Raw genomic sequence first — 17,454 nt, forward strand, 5'->3', positions numbered from 1 at the left:
AATGTAAATGAAAGTGTATTGTCAATCCAGATTCCAAGATATGTGTAATGGGCTAACAGATTCTATTTGAGCACCATGAAAGGTGGAAATCTGTGGTACAATTTGGGAGTTGGCTTTTGTGTTCAAGAACAACATGAATTTTGTTTTGTCTGAATTTAAGATGAGTTTTAAATCATATAGGTTGTTTTGTATAATATCAAAAGCTGATTGTAACTGAGAAATGGCTTGTAAGGGTGAAAGTGCAAAACTATAGAGTATCAGCGTAGAAATGAGTATGCATTTGTGATACTCCGGTTTATGTTATTGCTGTAGAGAATGAATAGTAAACGTCCTAATACTGATCCTTGAGGTACTACTTTATTAATAGAGAGTGTTTGTGATGTAAGTCCATCTACCTTTACACATTGAGTCCAATCTGAGAGGTAGTTATGAAACCATTTAACTGTTTTGGCTGAAGGTCCGCATGCAGTGAGTCTTTTCCAATAGAAAATGATTAACTGTATTAAAAGCTTTAGCAAGGTCTATAAACAAGGCTGCACCGTGAAGTTTGTTGTCCACTGTGGTGATAATGACATTGACTACTGTTAATGCTGCAGTGGTTGTGCTATGTTGCTTCCTAAAACCAGACTGTGAATCAGATAAAACATTATTGTCAGAAGGTAATTATTTTAACTGAAAACTGATGAGAGATTCCAGAGGTTTGGCCAGAGCAGATAATATGGATATTGGTCTATAATTAATTAATTCAAAAGTGTTGGGTCACCCCATCTAAGGTTCCATGTGGTTTGAGTGAGAAAGTGATTTGCTTTAGCATTTCTGATGGGAACTGTACAAGAATTGCGTAATTGTCTGAATTTGAGCCAGTCCTTCTCAGAGTTTGGCCCAAGCCAGGTTACAATCATGTAACACTTTAAACAAATCAGGTGATAATATTTTAGCTATATTGGAGGATTTTTCATGCATGAATAGCCTGTTTAAGGTCAGGCTGCGATTCAGAGGTAGACCTGCTTGTGTGTTTTGGATCACTGTCCTGCTGCATTACCCAAGTGATTTTTCTGGTAGAGAGCAGAAGTCATGGTTCCATCTATTATGAAAGGTCGTCCAGATCCTATGGCAGACCCAGACCAAAACACCGCCACCCTCATGTTTGACTTTACCCTCAAAACTCTCCTGTGGATGCCATTTCTGCCTATTCTCTTTCTTCATATCGAATCATAAAAACCAACAGAGGCAAGTGAGGCCTGTAGTGATTTAGATGTTGCTCTGGGTTCTTGGGGTAAGCTTGGTTGACTGATCACTCCCAGGGAGGTACAGCACTGTTCCATTTTTTTCACTATTTGTGGATACTGGCTCAATGCCGTTCTCTGGAGTAAAAATGTCATTTTATCATTCCAGACCATCAGACATCAGCGATTTTGTTCATTACTGGTTCTTGATCTTCTTTAAAACAAGGCATGGTGTGCTGCTTATTGAGATCTTTTAGCCCACTTCCTGTTGTCAGACAGGTCATATTTAAGTGATTTTGTGATTCTTGTGGTCTGGTAGTAATCAGGCCTGGGTGTGTGGAATCAAACTCAGCTTAGCAAAAAACATGGTTACTTATCTAATGATTAAAGAAGGGGGTGGGGGGGTGTTGAAAATATAGAATGCCACTCAAATATTTTTAAAATGTTGCACCATTTTTACTCATATTCCATAGGCTTTGACCTCAGCTTATTTACATATATGTTATATTTAATCATTAGTTTTGCAAAGTTTGATTTTCCTATAATAAAATTGACAAAATCATAACAATGAAAAGAAACGACATATGTAATTCTTATGTGCTCACAATAAATCTCATGGTCAGATAAACTTCCTCAGTCTTGAGTTAGCTTTCATCGTCAGACGTTCGGTCATTTTTTATCTTTTATAGGTGTGAATGATGTTGATCAGCCAAGTGACCATGTGGGACAACCAACATGGACGCCTGAATTTCGTGTCATGCCCCAGGCTTGTGTTTTATATGGACAGTTCCCAGGGAATTCCGACCGTGGGCGTTTGTCGCCTTCTAGTGGTCAATTACGTGAACTACAAAGTATCTTCAAATTTATAAAAATTATTTTAAATATTGTATTGCAATGTAACTTGTGGTCACTCAATAGGCTTTTGCTTCGCCATGATAACATTTTCTCTATGGTATTTAGTGGATTAAATAACTTTCTATCAGTTCACAATGCGCGTCAGCGTGGAGCTCCGCTCTGGTCCTCCTTGCTACATCTGCGCTCTGACGCTAGATGGACATTTAATGATTTTTACGTACAAGAGGACATCGGAATCACAGCAAGAAAACACGCAATCCGTGTGTCCTTCATTATCTGCTACTGAATAATCACGATAGTCGAGGCTTTTTGCATTTTCCTGATAGGATGTCATCAGAAAATACTGCGTCACACGAAGGTATGTCTTAATTTTTACTGCACCAGGGCTCAGGGCAGTACTGTGTCGTATAGTACTGGAAGCTATCTTAAAATGTGATGTGGTTAAACGAATAAGATTATTACAGATTTAAAATTACCAGCCATTTCAAGGATAATTGGTTCCCATGTGAATTCAATCAGCCATAGGCATGAAAAAAAATCACTGTTAAATTGAATGAAAAGCTATATGCAAATATTGCTGTTTATGTGATGTGGTCAAATATTTCACATTTTGAGTATTGCTTTATGAGGTACAGTAAATAACCTTAATTTGCTCCCTCCTTGTGCTGTCTGTGTACTCTTCAAACCCTCCCTACTTCCCCCTGTTAACACTACAAATATAAGAAAAAAATGTTCATAATTCTAAACAAATAGGGACATTCCCCATTAATAAACTCACTGATACACAAATCTGAAAACAACCGTTTCTCAGGAACAACCGTTTCTCAGGAACCCAAAAACCCGACGCTGAAACTGGTTGTTTCTGAACCTTAACACATTTAACTATTTCTGCATCCTTTGCTTCCACTGCTTCACCGTCACTCCTTCCTCTTCTGAGACTCAGCTCAATTCAGTTTATTTACATAGAACTGATTTCTGAAAATGTTACCTCAAGGCACTTTACAAAACAAACAAATCCAATTTATATACAGAAATACATCTTCAATATATTCCAATCAAACAGACAGCTTTAAAGTTGATGACATACATTTCAGTTCCTAATGCGTTCACGTTCTGTTTATTATACAGTACAGACCAAAAGTTTGGACACATCTTCTCATTCAAAGAGTTTTCTTTATTTTCATGACTATGAATATTGTAGTTTCCCACTAAAGGCATCAAAACTATGAATTAACACATGTGGAATTATATACTGAACAAAAAGTGTGAAACAACTGAAAATATGTCTTATATTATAGGTTCTTCAAAGTAGCCACCTTTTGCTTTGATTACTGCTCCTCACACTCTTGGCATTCTGTTGATGAGCTTCAAGAGGTAGTCATCTGAAATGGTTTTCCAACAGTCTCTTGAAGGAGTTCCCAGAGATGCTTAGCACTTGTTGGCCCTTTTGCCTTCACTCTGCGGTCCAGCTCACCTCAAACCATCTCGATTGGGTTCAGGTCCGGTGACTGTGGAGGCCAGGTCATCTGGTGCAGCACCCCATCACTCTCCTTCTTGGTTAAATAGCCCTTACACAGCCTGGAGGTGTGTTTGGGGTCATTGTCCTGTTGAAAAATAAATGATGGTCTAACTAAACCATCATAGCATGGAATAGCATGGCGCTGCAAGATGCTGTGGTAGCCATGCTGGTTCAGTATGCCTTCAATTTTGAATAAATCCCCAACAGTGTCACCAGCAAAGCAACCCCACACCATCACACCTCCTCCTCCATGCTTCACGGTGGGAACCAGGCATGTAGAGTCCATCCGTTCACCTCTTCTGCGCCACACAAAGACATGGTGGTTGGAACCAAAGATCTCAAACTTGGACTCATCAGACCAAAGCACAGATTTCCACTGGTCTAATGTCCATTCTTTGTGTTCTTTAGCCCAAACAAGTCTCTTCTGCTTGTTGCCTGTCCTCAGCAGTGGTTTCCTAGCAGCTATTTTACCATGAAGGCCTGATTCACACAGTCTCCTCTTAACAGTTGTTCTAGAGATGTGTCTGCTGCTAGAACTCTGTGTGGCATTGACCTGTTCTCTAATATGAGCTGCTGTTAACCTGCGATTTCTGAGGCTGGTGACTCGGATGAACTTATCGTCCGCAGCAGAGGTGACTCTTGGTCTTCCTTTCCTGGGGCGGTCCTCATGTGAACCAGTTTTTTTGTAGGCCTTGATGGTTTTTGCGACTGCACTTGGGGACACTTTCAAAGTTTTCCCAATTATTCGGACTGACTGACCTTCATTTCTTAAAGTAATGATGGCCACTCGTTTTTCTTTACTTAGCTGCTTTTTTCTTGCCATAATACAAATTCTAACAGTCTATTCAGTAGGACTATCAGCTGTGTACTGTATCCACCTCCTGCACAACACAACTGATGCTCCCAACAACCATTTATAAGGCTTGAAATCCCACTTATTAAACCTGACAGGGCACACCTGTGAAGTGAAAACCATTTCAGGTGACTACCTCTTGAAGCTCATCAACAGAATGCCAAGAGTGTGCGGAGCAGTAATCAAAGCAAAAGGTGGCTACTTTGAAGAACCTAGAATATAAGACATATTTTCAGTTGTTTCACACTTTTTTGTTCAGTATATAATTCCACATGTGTTAATTCATAGTTTTGATGCCTTCAGTGTGAAGCTACAATATTCATAGTCATGAAAATAAAGAAAACTCTTTGAATGAGAAGGTGTGTACAAACCTTTGGTCTGTACTGTACCATTACTAAAAAGTTCTCTAGGGAAACCAAACTGATTGCTTTTTGGTACCCACATTGCGGCTTTCCCTCCTTTGAACGAGCATGTCAGTGGACAGCTGATTGCATTGAGTCGTTGACTTTGCATCAGTCATACTGAGCTTGCATGTGGCAACAGTGGAAAGGAAAACTACCTTTTAACAGGAAGAAAACTCTCACAGAACCTGGCTTACTGTTTGCAGTTATCTGCTGTTACCAGATGTAATGGGGTGTAAGAGAACAGACACACAAAAAACTACAGAGGCACTGATACAGAAATACTTTCTACTCCAGCCTTACAGATTAATAAGAATTTAATTATGGGTGTGACCCATATATGGAGGATTGAGTCCTCAGCGCAGCTCCCAGGTTCGAGTCCCAACCCTGCCAACCTGTGCTGCATGTCTTGCCCCTCTCTCCACCCCACTTCCTGTCTGCTTACTTAAAGAAAATAACAAAAAAACGAAAGGCCACTTGTGCCACATAAAGAAAAAAATACTATATACAACTATACCTCACATAATTAAACTAACTTGCTAACACTACTAACACAAAAGGAACAGTCGAGTATCAGTATCATTATAACTGTTTAACATATATCTAGTGATGCATGATGTCCATTTTAAAGGGCAATGATTAATTTCTTTCCAACATCCATACCCCTTTATTTTAAGCTCCATAAATCCTTAATTGTTAATGTATGTGAGTTGTAGGTTTACCAGCAAGGCTTTATGTTATGACTGTAAAAGTTTTTGAGAGTTTAGAGTTGTTGCACACTAGGGGTGAGTGTATGAAGAGACACACTAGAAGTTATAAAGGGGTTTATATGCAAGAACGCTGTAGAGAACATTTGTATGACGGCTTTTAAATAGTGGTTCCAGTGTTGTGGCCATCATGCAAGAAAGGGTCAACAGTTTGTGTTCCTTTCTTTTTCAGTCAGCCCACAATCCCTCATTTCAAAGACTGATCCTTTGGGGATTGTTCTGCTGGGCAGGACTGGGACAGGCAGAAGCTCCTCCGGAAACATGATCCTGGGTAGACCAGCCTTCTGGGTCGAGTTGTCCCCCTCCTCTAAAACCACAAGGTGCAGGAGACAGACCGGGGTAGTAGGCAGTCGAAGTGTCTCAGTAATCGACACCCCGGGGTTCTTCCATACAGACCTGTCCCCACAGGATGTCATGGCAGAGGTGGGTCAGAGTGTCAGTTTGTACTCTCCTGGACCCCATGTGTTTTTGGTGACCCTACAGCTTGGCAGGTACACGCAGGAGAGAGAGGCCTTGGAGTGGATGAAGGCGATGTTTGGGCCAGAGGTATCCAGGTTTACCATGGTCCTGTTCACCTGGGGGGACCAGCTGCAAGGCAAATGTGTCGAGTCCTTCCTGGAAGAGAGTCCAGAACTGTCTGAGTTTGTCAGCAGCTGCCATGGGGGGTATCATGTCTTTGACAACAGCAGGCAGGAAGAAATGTCAGGGCACTCCGAGCAAGTCATGCAACTTCTGAAGAAGATTGACGAGATTGTTTCAAACAACCAAGGCGACTGCTACAGCAATGTGATGTACAAGGAGGCTGAAAGTGCCATAAGGGAGACACGGGAGAGGATGCTGGAGGAAAGAGGACACAAACTTCAGGAGGCAGAAGGAGAGGAGAACACAGCAGACATGGAGAGAACAAGGAAGGAGGAAGAGAGCTGAGAGGCTTTTTTGGTGCGAGCTCATGGCTGCACTGGGCAGAGGCGCTGCGGAGGGGGCGGGCATCATGGGCAAGGATAAAAGCAAACCAGTTAAGAAGGCGAAAGTGGTGGAAAAGGCGATGGGTCTGGCGGTTTCACCTTTCTTCATAAAATCAGCTGCAAAAGTGCTGGAAGGAGCAGTGAAAGAAGGAAGCAAGGTGATGCAGAAACACAAAAAAACTCTGCTGCACTGACAAGACTTGCCGACTACATGGTCATTTGAGTGTTTGAGTCAAGATGGATCAACTTTATTACAAAGACATTATGTGTGAAAGGAAACTCACAGCAGCATGTTGAACACATCAGTCTCTGCACATCTTAAGAGCACTTTAAGACTGAAGTAATTTGTGTTTCAGTTTGCTCTGAAAACAAAACATAAGCAGATCTTTGAGTGAAGAATTCATCATGTAATACAGAAAGAAGCATGTGGATTTCCAATTTCTTTGACACACACATTTCTCACTTCTCAAATAGGGAATAAGGAAGTTTGGTAAAACAAGTTTAACTACAATACTGCAGCTTCTTTGGCTTTTCATAATAACACAATATGATGTTTAGCCCCCCCCATTAACAAAAACGCCAAAATACAAAAGAAAGTTAACAAGAAATACCAAAATAAAAGTAACATACTTGGCAATAATAAATGCAGTAAGTTATTCAGGGAGTGTGTATCAATACAAACAGTGAGAAAAAAACCACGTTGGCTATTCACACGTAGGACTGGACATTTGGTGATAATGTTTAGTGTAGGAACCTTTGTCAACTATCGAGTGCTCAAGACACCAGCTGAAACCACCTTCAGATTCATTTTCATGGATTCAACATTCAAAACTATTAGTATTAAAACTAAGCTGGTTATATGAAAGATCTCCAGAGTCAAAAGCAGTTTCTAAAAAAGAAATGTTGGACAAAAATACAAACTCTCCTGGCTGTACCTTGTAGAGACCGTGGTGCTCATTCTGTGTCATACATGCATCTACATCTGTACAGCATTGTTGTAGACAAACTTAAAATTATGCACGAACACAGACTTAAAGTAACAAACAGAAAACCTGTAAAATTTTGGTCTACAGATGTAAGACCTTTAGTCCCATTGCTAAGTACAGCTATAGGGAAAGGCAAAAGGACTGCGACCCAACGCTGGACTTTGGCAGGCACAGACTTAAAGTCTAAACCGGCATCGGCAGGCTCATCTTTCCTTTTCCTCGGAGCACTGCAAAAACAGACAACAAACTGTGAGAACAGACTCTCCTTCCGCAGGAAATAAGTAATTAATTTCTGTTTCACATTAGCTTACCCCTCGTGACGTAAAGATAAAAGAAGTCGCAGTAGAAAATGGTCTGAACGACTCCGGACACGACGGCGATCTGGTCGAAGAAGCCCTCCGTGTGGTAGCGCCACACCCAGTTGGCTATGTAGAGGGCTCTGTAGAGGCCGAGGAAGAACAGGTAGTGGGTGGTGATGGACTCCGCCTCGCCTGTCTTTGTGATCATGAAGAGCTGGGGCATTATGGCAACGGACTCCAGGAAGATGGAGAAGGTCCACAAGATCTGAATGAAGCAATGAGGAGAGGGGTATATCCAGCACTTTGAAAAAGTATTTACAACCCTTGAACGTTTCCACATTTATGCTGACTTGCAGATTTAATGTCATAGACCAACACAAAGCAGTTAATAATTGTGAAGTGGAAGGTCAATGATGCGTGGCTGAAATGCTCCCATTCTTTTTTCAAAAACAGCTCAAGCTTAGGCCCAGGAAATCTATCCCCCAGCATGATGCTACCACCACCATGTTTCACAGTGGGGAGCCTTGAAACTTCTTTACAACTTTATCCTTGACCCATCTACTCTGTCTCTTGTCTTCATGATGTTCTTTCACAAACACCTGTGGTCTTCATAGAACAGCTGGATTTACACTTTTAAAGGCGGTTTGTTGCACTGGAATTTATTTAGTGGTATCAGAATAAAGGAGGCGTAACACAAACACGTTCTGGATTTAATTGGCAAAAATGTCCTTCTGCTTACAAAAGCAATACAACGTGCATGCTACATTGTATTGCTTTATCATTTAAAAATATATAAGATGCACTGAAGTTTGTGGCTGTATGCACTGCACACAATGTATTTAACGTGAAAGTGTTTCATCTAGAGATTGCTCACTGAAGTGACATAAAAGAGGCTACAGGACGTACAGACTCTTGTTTATTTACCTCTAGTGGAGTGAAAGCATAGTTTTCCAGGAAGGACAGCCCGATGACTGGAATCAACAGGAACTCCACTCTGAATGTGTCGTTCTCTGAATTGTACGTGTTCTTGAAGCGCATGTAGATCAGGTACACTGTCGCATAGGACAGTGCCAGAAACACCACCTGAGAACAGAGTCAAACACTGATTAAAGATAAGACTTTCATCTTATCACTTGCTGTCTTGCATCATCAGTACAGACTAGAGCTGCTCAACACATTGCGTTGCTAACGTATATGGTTGCCACTATATTTCAAGTTCCGTGCATTTAAAATCTGCTTGCAAATGGTATATGAGGCCAGTTGGGTGAACATTCACTGTCTTTCTTAGCCACACCATTTGAGATCTTAGTGAATGAGATGCGACAGTTCAGAGAGACTGAATGGGACACTGTGATGACGGAAAAACAGTAGTGAGGAGGGTGTTGTTTAATTTGAATCTATATTACCGGTCCCATACTCAAAAACAATGTCACAGTGTCACGCTTTTCTATGTCATGCAGCCCGAGTCTTACATAATCTAATTTTCTGAGAAACTTTTCCAAGTAAGCCAAAGTTAACAAAAATATACACTTGAAATATATCACTGTGTGTAATGAGTCTTTATAATATATCCAGATGACATCCTAATGTATGAAGATGCACCAGTAAATGTGGATGCGTGCAAGGGGAAACCTTTAAATATTCATGGGTATAGTTCATCTAATAGGAGAACAACACTATGACTGCTTCACACAGTAGCTTTGGAAGAGAGGCCAGCATTCAGGCAGGTTTCCGATGAAAAATGCACAAATGTGGTATCTCCAAACGTACCTTCATGACTGAGTTGTAGGCTGAAATGTAGACTGTGAATAGGTCAAGGTACCTGGTGGTAAAAACGAGTGCAAACAGCACCTGAGACTTCCCAGAGATGCCTATATGAGGGGTAGGGGTGGACAGAGGAGAACTTGATTAAATGCAGCAGCAGATAATAGCACCGGTAAACTTCTGTAATAATGTAATTATTACCAGTTGATATAATTGAGTTTAAGGCTAGCCCCAGTGTAATAAAGTAGGTGGAGCGCTGGGTTTTGTTGACACTGCCACGTAGCCTTAACACACATACACGTAACCATACCTGTGCAAACTGTCCCCCATAAAAAAATCTTAAATATATAAACAAAAGGTGTCACAGTGACTATGTGAACCCTGAATAACTAAAGCATTTAAACTGCTTGCACACACATACAGTGAAGCTGAGGAGTCATGCAGCAGGGGAGCAGTTACTGCAGAGGTAGCTTACCTGCGCAGGATCTGGAGCTCCATATCTTCATCAACAGGATGAGAATAGCCACCAAATGGGACACGTCCCCTGCCAGTCGAAAGATATTCATGCTGTTAAACTTAAGGGAACTCCTCACAGGGCCTTCAAACTCCCACAGCACAGATGTCTAAGTTGCTAACCCACAAAGGGGAAAGAAAAATGAGCTCGGAGCAGATTAACAGAGAAAAACAAGCTAGCAGCTTCGCTAGACGTCTCTGTTGGCTCCTTGTCTAAAATATGCAAATTTAAACAGATGAAATGTCAACAGATTCCCAAAAAGACTTCTGGTGTGAGTGAGTTGAAGTGCTCCGATAAATAAGCTGGGAGAGGACGTGACGTGGCTGTCAAGCTAGTTCGACTAGAATCAGGCACTTCCGCCGTGTTCTGTTTGAGCTTTCAATATAAAGGTCTTCACCTTTTTTTTGCCGCTTTAACCCAGTTAAATACTAGAGAAACGCTATAAACAGGAGTGTTTCGAAAAGGAGAAAAAAAGATTAGCTATCGTCTGTTGACATTTTAAGCGGTATTGAATGTGTGCATTGTTCGTTAAAATCGAGAGCTTTTATTTTAATTTTGATTATACAGATTTCCGGTGTTGTTTTTTTTTACTGTGTGGAACTTGACAATATGGAAGAAATGGCTGCAGGACATTTTAAACGTGTAAATCCTTGATTAAACAGCAGGTGGCGACAGGTTATCAGAAATTACAAGCACAAAAACATCCATCCATCCATCCATCCATCCATCCATCCATCTACTAAAATTATGAAGTTTTCCTACTTTTTGCCTTTGATATATTTCAAAACTATTGTGCAGTCAAAGTCATGTTTATGGCATAAGCAAGCTTTAAAGAACTCCACACATTTCCATTACTAATATTATTTTACTCTGACTGAAAGGGGAGTAGATAAAAGCAATGGGTTTTGGATGTTCAGAAATATTTGTCAGAGCTCTGATGATTGTGCCTCTGGTGTTGGTGTGTGTGGCCACACAAGCTTTTAAGAAGATGCTTGTATTTCATTCAGCTGCACATGGGTGTGAAAATGGGACAGTTTCAGATCTACTGTGGCCTGCCGTCAGTTTTGAGTTGAGTTGAATAAATTGTTTGTTTTTGTTCAGCTGCCCAGCCCTGCTTGGCCTGTAGACCAGACGATCTGGGAGTGCATCTTGTTAGGTAAGACTAACTTCTTATTTTTGTTTTGTTTTGTTTTCTAGGGCCACCTCCCTATTTTTACAGCAGCCACAATTTATAGCAACAAGCCCTTAATCTATGAAACCTGACTCTGATTGTGTTATTCATATGTGAAGCTATTTGGGATTCTGAAGTTGCTGTGTTAGCTGAGGTGTGTTGCATGTTAACTTTGCTGTGAATATTGAATTGGTCAAATTTTTTCTTTCTGCTCTCGGTGGAGGAGGACGCTTTTTCTCTGTCTCCCACCCCCTCCCATATCTACCCTGCTTCAGCTCTGTGTCTTGTCTTTGGAGCCTCTTCTTGCATATCTTCCAAAATTCTGAGTTATGGATTTGGTCGGCTGGTCTCTCAATGCAATTGATCAAATTTCTCGAGGAGAAGACAGGGTGAAGGAGAACCCAACTTGTCCGGACTGGACGTTTTTCTCTGGATACACGATGGATTCCTGGCAGAAGTGGAGTATTGTGTGTTTGTCAATAATGTCAGTCGAGGATGTGCAAGATGTGTATATAATTGGATGTTTGATATCAGGATTTCTGCTTTTTGGAGTCAGCGGTTACCTGGCATATCGAGAAATTCGGAGTGTCAACAGCTGTTCTGGCCATTGTAAGGCTGCCTGGCATGTGTGATGGGATCTTCAGAGCGATCAACACTCAGACTGAGATGTTACGTGAGCTGAATCGCAGACTGGATATGATCCTTACACAGGATCACAGGCAGGTTGCGGTTCCTGGACTCAGGGGTGAAATGGGATGAATCTTGGAGAAAGTTGTTCGCTCGGATCTGGCGAAAGACCAGGAATTTGGCTGTTTGGATTCGCCTTTGAGAAGCACCAGCGAGACTCTCAAGGCTGATGGAAAATTAAGAGTCAGCCTGACCCAAATAATTATTGTTTTTCTGAATCTGGCTCCTCTGCACGGCCTTGATGGCTGGCTATCTTCAACTTCTCCTGGAAGTTATGTAAACATGACGCTCTGCTCCCTCTGCCCCCTCCCTTCCCTGAGGACATCTGTGGACCTGCTCAGAACTTTGTGGCCAGTTGATGAACATTCCAACGTATCATCAAGGACAATGGCCTTTGTGACAGTGCTTCATGGACTTACTTGCACACACTCACTTGCACACACACACATGCTCAAGATAAACATATGCACCCCCTCACAATATGTTGTTTTGTCAACTGTTGCTTCTTTGTGCTGAGGTTTTTTGCAATCTCAAATTGTATCCTGCTAAGGATAAAGTGTGAAATATGATTTTTTCCCTCTACTTTCTTGTACTTCCTGTACTTTCCATGTTTGGATGGGTTGTACTGGAATTCTAATTTCCCCTCGGGTATCAATAAAGTATCTTTGAATTGAATTGAATTTATGTCAGCGTCTCCATTGATTTTCAGGACATTGTTGAGTATGCATAGTGCTGCCTGGAATAACTGGGTCTTTAAGTGCCACATTTTTAATAGGTTTTATTTTTAGAAGTTCCTGTCAGGAATCCGGAGGTTTGTGTTGTCTGTGTATCTTTTGGAGTCCCTAGGTTCTCCGCTGGACGGCGCATTTCCACTTGTGCAAGGGGGCGTTGGAGGCCTGAGTGCTTCAGGTGTGCTACTGCCCCCTGGTTAGGAATCAAGCTCTTCCAGAGGAGTATATGAGGAGCTGGCTGCGAATCCTTCATCGCTTGACTGTTAACTCACAGTGGTAATCCAAGCCTCCTGAGGGTCCTTATGTTTCCTTATTTATCAGCTTTTGTTTGTTCCTAGTTAAAGGTTTCCCTGTGGTGACTCCAGGCTCATACTGGAGATTCCCTGGATCACAAGTCTCAAACCATCTACCTCCTTGCAAGATCTTCTGGATAATCTCATCCATTGCTGGCAAACTGAAGGCTCCTCATTTCCCTCTCCTCTGTGCAACCTGTTTACCCTCTGACACCACTTGTTTCTTTGCCCACCATCTCAAACACACTCGGACGTAAACCCCGGATCCTGCTCGTTCCCCTGACGTCATAATCTGCAGCCACCGGTAAGCCTGCATTAGTTGCCTTCCTCATTTCTCTGGTCGTTTTGCTCCCGCTCACATCTCCACTCTTTCCCAGTGACACTGCAGTCCATTTCCCCTGTGAGGAACCCGGTCAGGATCAAGATCTCACTAACAATTTATTCATTGTATTCAATAAACCCTTTAAACTCTTTCCAGTCTCCTGAAAGTGTTGTGCATGTGGGTCAAGAAATTAAACAAAACCATGACAGCTCTCTGCTACTGATTTGTTTTAAATGAACATTGTGCCGTTTCTTATCAAATGCTTAAGTTTTACTATTAATGATTTAATGTTTTTTTTTCCTCTACTTTTCAGGCAGAAAACCTCTTTTGTCTACTGTTTTTTCTGTCTCCACATACCATATGCTGCATTAGTCAGGTATAAAGAATGGGCATAAAATAAGAAAAGCAACCAAAGTCTAAAGATTTTTTTTTAAGACTCTCAAAAAGCCATAAGAACTACTGTCTATGAAAACTTAAAAAAATTACAGACAAGTTTTTTTCTACATGACAGCAAAATATAAATATAGATGCAGAGAAATTTGTCTGCACATCTGGAAAACAGTTGTGTAAAAAGTTTGCAACTTTTTTTTTGCAGTAGCAAAATCTCACAACGTTCTAATGTAATTCTCATGTTTTTTACGATAGATTATTACAAGATATGACGTTATAACTGTTATTCTATTGCTGATGTGGCATGTCTGTGCTTCCCTACCAGACAGATCTGTGACCAGTCCTACAAAATCTCTCTACATTGTCTTTAGCCTTTTTATTCTGTTCTCTCTCTCTTTAGATCACTGAACAGGTTTGCTAAAGGATAGGATTTGTTTTGTTATGCAAATTTCAGTGTGCCTATCTGTGATTGGTGGATCTGTAAGATGGATGTACGCGGATTGATTACCTGGATGAAAATGACACATAAAAAGACGCCGCTGCAGACTGTCCATCATTCATCCTCTGTTCATCCCAACCAGTCACACCTTTGTCTGTGCACCTGTGCACTCGTATAAACACTTTGAATCTCTGTTGTGTGGAGGGGTTAGGGGTGAGTTGCCATTTCAGTTTGGTCCCTGTTTTCTCCTGTTATTTTAGTGAAGGTCATCAGTAATTTTCAATTGTTTATTTATGTTAACTATGTCAGCTTGGGTTAATATTTCAGCGTTTTCGTTTTGTTGTTTTGTTGTAAAGCTCTCCCTGGTGTTAAACCCATCTCCTTCTCTCTATGTTAAAACCTCAAAAAAAGCATAAATAAATCCTTCTAAACTGCTCAACTTCGTCCTGTGGCTTCTTGAGGTCTGACGAAGATGATTCACCATGCTGTGACCTGGCCACCCCTAGACAGGTCAGAACAGGAGACATAAAAAGGTTATTTATATGTCTGGTGGAACATTTCTGAGTTGATTTGGCCCCACTTTGTATCATTATCCCGCTAAAAGACAGAGTCACTAATCATTTTCAGTTTTCCCTTATGAAGCCATGTTCTTCAAGGTTCTCAGGACCTTTGGACAAGTCCCAGCATCCATCTTTTATTTCACACCAAACCCACCTGGAGTGGTTGCTGCTGAAAATCTCTTGATCACATTTAATCAGAGCTCACATTTCCAGTTAAAGTCCCAGTACAGGTTGGCAAACTTCTCAAGTTTACTTTGGTCATGAAAATCCCAGTAGATCAGCAGTTTCTGAAATACCCAGACCAGCCTGTCTGGCACCAACAACCATGCCATGTTCAAAGTCACTTAAATCATCTTTCTTCCCCATTCTGATCCTCGGTTTGAACTGCAGCAGATCGTCTTGACCATGTCTACAGGCCTAAATGCATTAAGTTGCTGCCATGTGATTGGCTGATTAGAAATGTGGACAGGTGTACCTAATAAAGTGGCCGGTGAGTGTATGTACCCAACATGAAATCTGTATGATTGGATTGAATTGACCTTATAAAATGTCTTGAGATGACGTGTTGTGAATTGGTGTTAAATAAAACTGAATTGAATTGAACTGAATGAAATTGAACTGAAACATCCCATGGTAAAAGTAATAAGAAAAATCAAGAATCAGGATGCAATAGGCACATATCTTTTTTTTTTTTTTACATATTTATTAAAATCAGTGGGGATTTTTTTTTTTTTTTTCTCAGACAATCATGAAGGCTGAACTGTAGACTCAGAGCAACACATGTTCTGTAGAGGACATCCCAGAGACAGGACTGACCCATGTTAAGGCTGCCATAACAGGTATGAGCTGAGCTAAAGGTTATGGGAACTAATCTGACACCCAGGCCTGATTAGAAGTTATTTTTACGTCCACACAGCATGGCGAGTCTGCCTACCCAGTTCCCCTCAGATGATGGACTGTGGGAATATTAATCATGTCTCCTTTTCTGCAGAAGAACATCCAGTTGTTTAGCTTAGTGCCAGTCACAAATTCTCACTTTTTTTTCACTGGCTTAGATTCTTTACTCCATGAGATCTTTGGATATACTTAAAGCTATCAATAGGTCTATAGATCTAACAATAGTGCCTTGCAGAAATCATTTCTACATTTCTTACACATTACAACTGCAAATATTAGTATTTGTAAATATCTTATTGGGATTTTAGATGATGGATCAACACAAAGTTCAGAAGGAAAGTAAATGATGTCTTGTTTTATTTATCAAACTACCTTTTAAAACCGTTTCGCTTCAATTACAACTGCATGTCTTGCACAAGTATTGGGCCAAGGGAATGCCATGATATGGCAGCCCAAACCATCACTGATCCACCCCCATGCTTCACTCTGGGCATGCAACAGTCTGGGTACTCTTCTTTGGGGCTTCTCCACACCGTAACTCTCCCGGATGTGGGGAAAACAGTAAAGGTGGACTCATCAGAGAACAATACATGTTTCACATTATCCACAGCCCAAGATTTGCGCTCCTTGCACCATTGAAACCAACGTTTGGCAATGGCATGAGTGACCAAAGGTTTGGCTATAGCAGCCCGGCCGTGTATATTGACCCTGTGGATCTCCCGACGGACAGTTCTGGTGGAAACAGGAGAGTTGAGGTGCACATTTAATTCTGCCGTGATTTGGGCAGCCATGGTTTTATGTTTTTTGGATACAATCCGGGTTAGCACCCGAACATCCCTTTCAGACAGCTTCCTCTTGCGTCCACAGTTAATCCTGTTGGATGTGGTTCATCCTTCTTGGTGGTATGCTGACATTACCCTGGATACCGTGGCTCTTGATACATCACAAAGACTTGCTGTCTTGGTCACAGATGCGCCAGCTAGACGTGCACCAACAATTTGTCCTCTTTTGAACTCTGGTATGTCACCCATAATGTTGTGTGCATTTCAATATTTTGAGCAAAACTGTGCTCTTACCCTGCTAATTGAACCTTCACACTCTGCTCTTACTGGTGCAATGTGCAATCAATGAAGACTGGCTACCAGGCTGGTCCAATTTAGCCATGAAACCTCCCACACTAAAATGACAGGTGTTTCAGTTTCATTGTCCAACCCCTGTAGTTCTAACTCATTCACATGCTTTGATCTACACCATTTCGCTGGAGCTCTGGCGGCATGTTTCCTGTTGTTTCGGCAGGAAACAACAGGAAACATGTCTTTTGCAGCTTCTAACAGGTTTTCTTTCTGGTGTTTAGCTCCATCCATCTTACCATCAGCTCTGACCAGCTTCCCTATTCCTGCTAATAAAATGCATACCCACACTATCTTTTACCATGAGGATGGTGTGTGATGTGCAGTGTTAGTTTCCTGCCACATGTAGCGTTTTGCATGTAGTCCTTTTCTTCTTCTTTTTTTGGCTGTCTCAACAGATTGTTCCACCTGAGGTGGGGATCTCTGCAGCTCCTCCAGTTACATTGAGCCTTGTGGCTGGTTTTTCAATCAGTGCTCTCCTTGTCTAGTCTTGTCAGCTTAGGTGGACAGCCATGTCTTGCTTGTTGCGCCATACTCTTTCCATTTTCAGATGATGGCTTGAACAGTTCTCTCAGTAATCTGAAATTAAGAATTTTGACTTGAAAATTGGTATGCACAGATGTTCAGCCTCTAGATGTCGAAAGCTCGTAGAAACTTACCTTGAGAAAGAATGTAGCTTTTATTG

At 41.3% G+C, this 17,454-nt stretch overlaps 2 protein-coding genes across 2 annotated transcripts; one reads left to right on the top strand and one right to left on the bottom strand.

Moving 5' to 3' along the window:
* Window positions 1-5,882: 5,882 nt before the first annotated feature.
* On the top strand, window positions 5,883-15,602 carry LOC124864889 (GTPase IMAP family member 4-like). Its single transcript, XM_047359850.1, has 4 exons — window positions 5,883-6,412; window positions 6,486-6,744; window positions 11,251-11,305; window positions 15,485-15,602. Exons 1-4 carry the CDS (start codon window positions 5,883-5,885, stop codon window positions 15,499-15,501), a joined length of 861 nt encoding a protein of 286 aa, XP_047215806.1. The 3' UTR covers window positions 15,502-15,602.
* Window positions 6,805-10,468, bottom strand: LOC124863840 (ER lumen protein-retaining receptor 3). Its single transcript, XM_047358355.1, has 5 exons — window positions 10,111-10,468; window positions 9,642-9,742; window positions 8,796-8,954; window positions 7,884-8,136; window positions 6,805-7,799 (listed from the first exon to the last, which is right to left on the bottom strand). Exons 1-5 carry the CDS (start codon window positions 10,199-10,201, stop codon window positions 7,756-7,758), a joined length of 648 nt encoding a protein of 215 aa, XP_047214311.1. The 5' UTR covers window positions 10,202-10,468; the 3' UTR covers window positions 6,805-7,755.
* Window positions 15,603-17,454: the final 1,852 nt, after the last annotated feature.

This window comes from Girardinichthys multiradiatus, chromosome Y (assembly GCF_021462225.1).
Source record: "Girardinichthys multiradiatus isolate DD_20200921_A chromosome Y, DD_fGirMul_XY1, whole genome shotgun sequence".
NCBI classification, from domain to species: Eukaryota; Metazoa; Chordata; class Actinopteri; order Cyprinodontiformes; family Goodeidae; genus Girardinichthys; species Girardinichthys multiradiatus.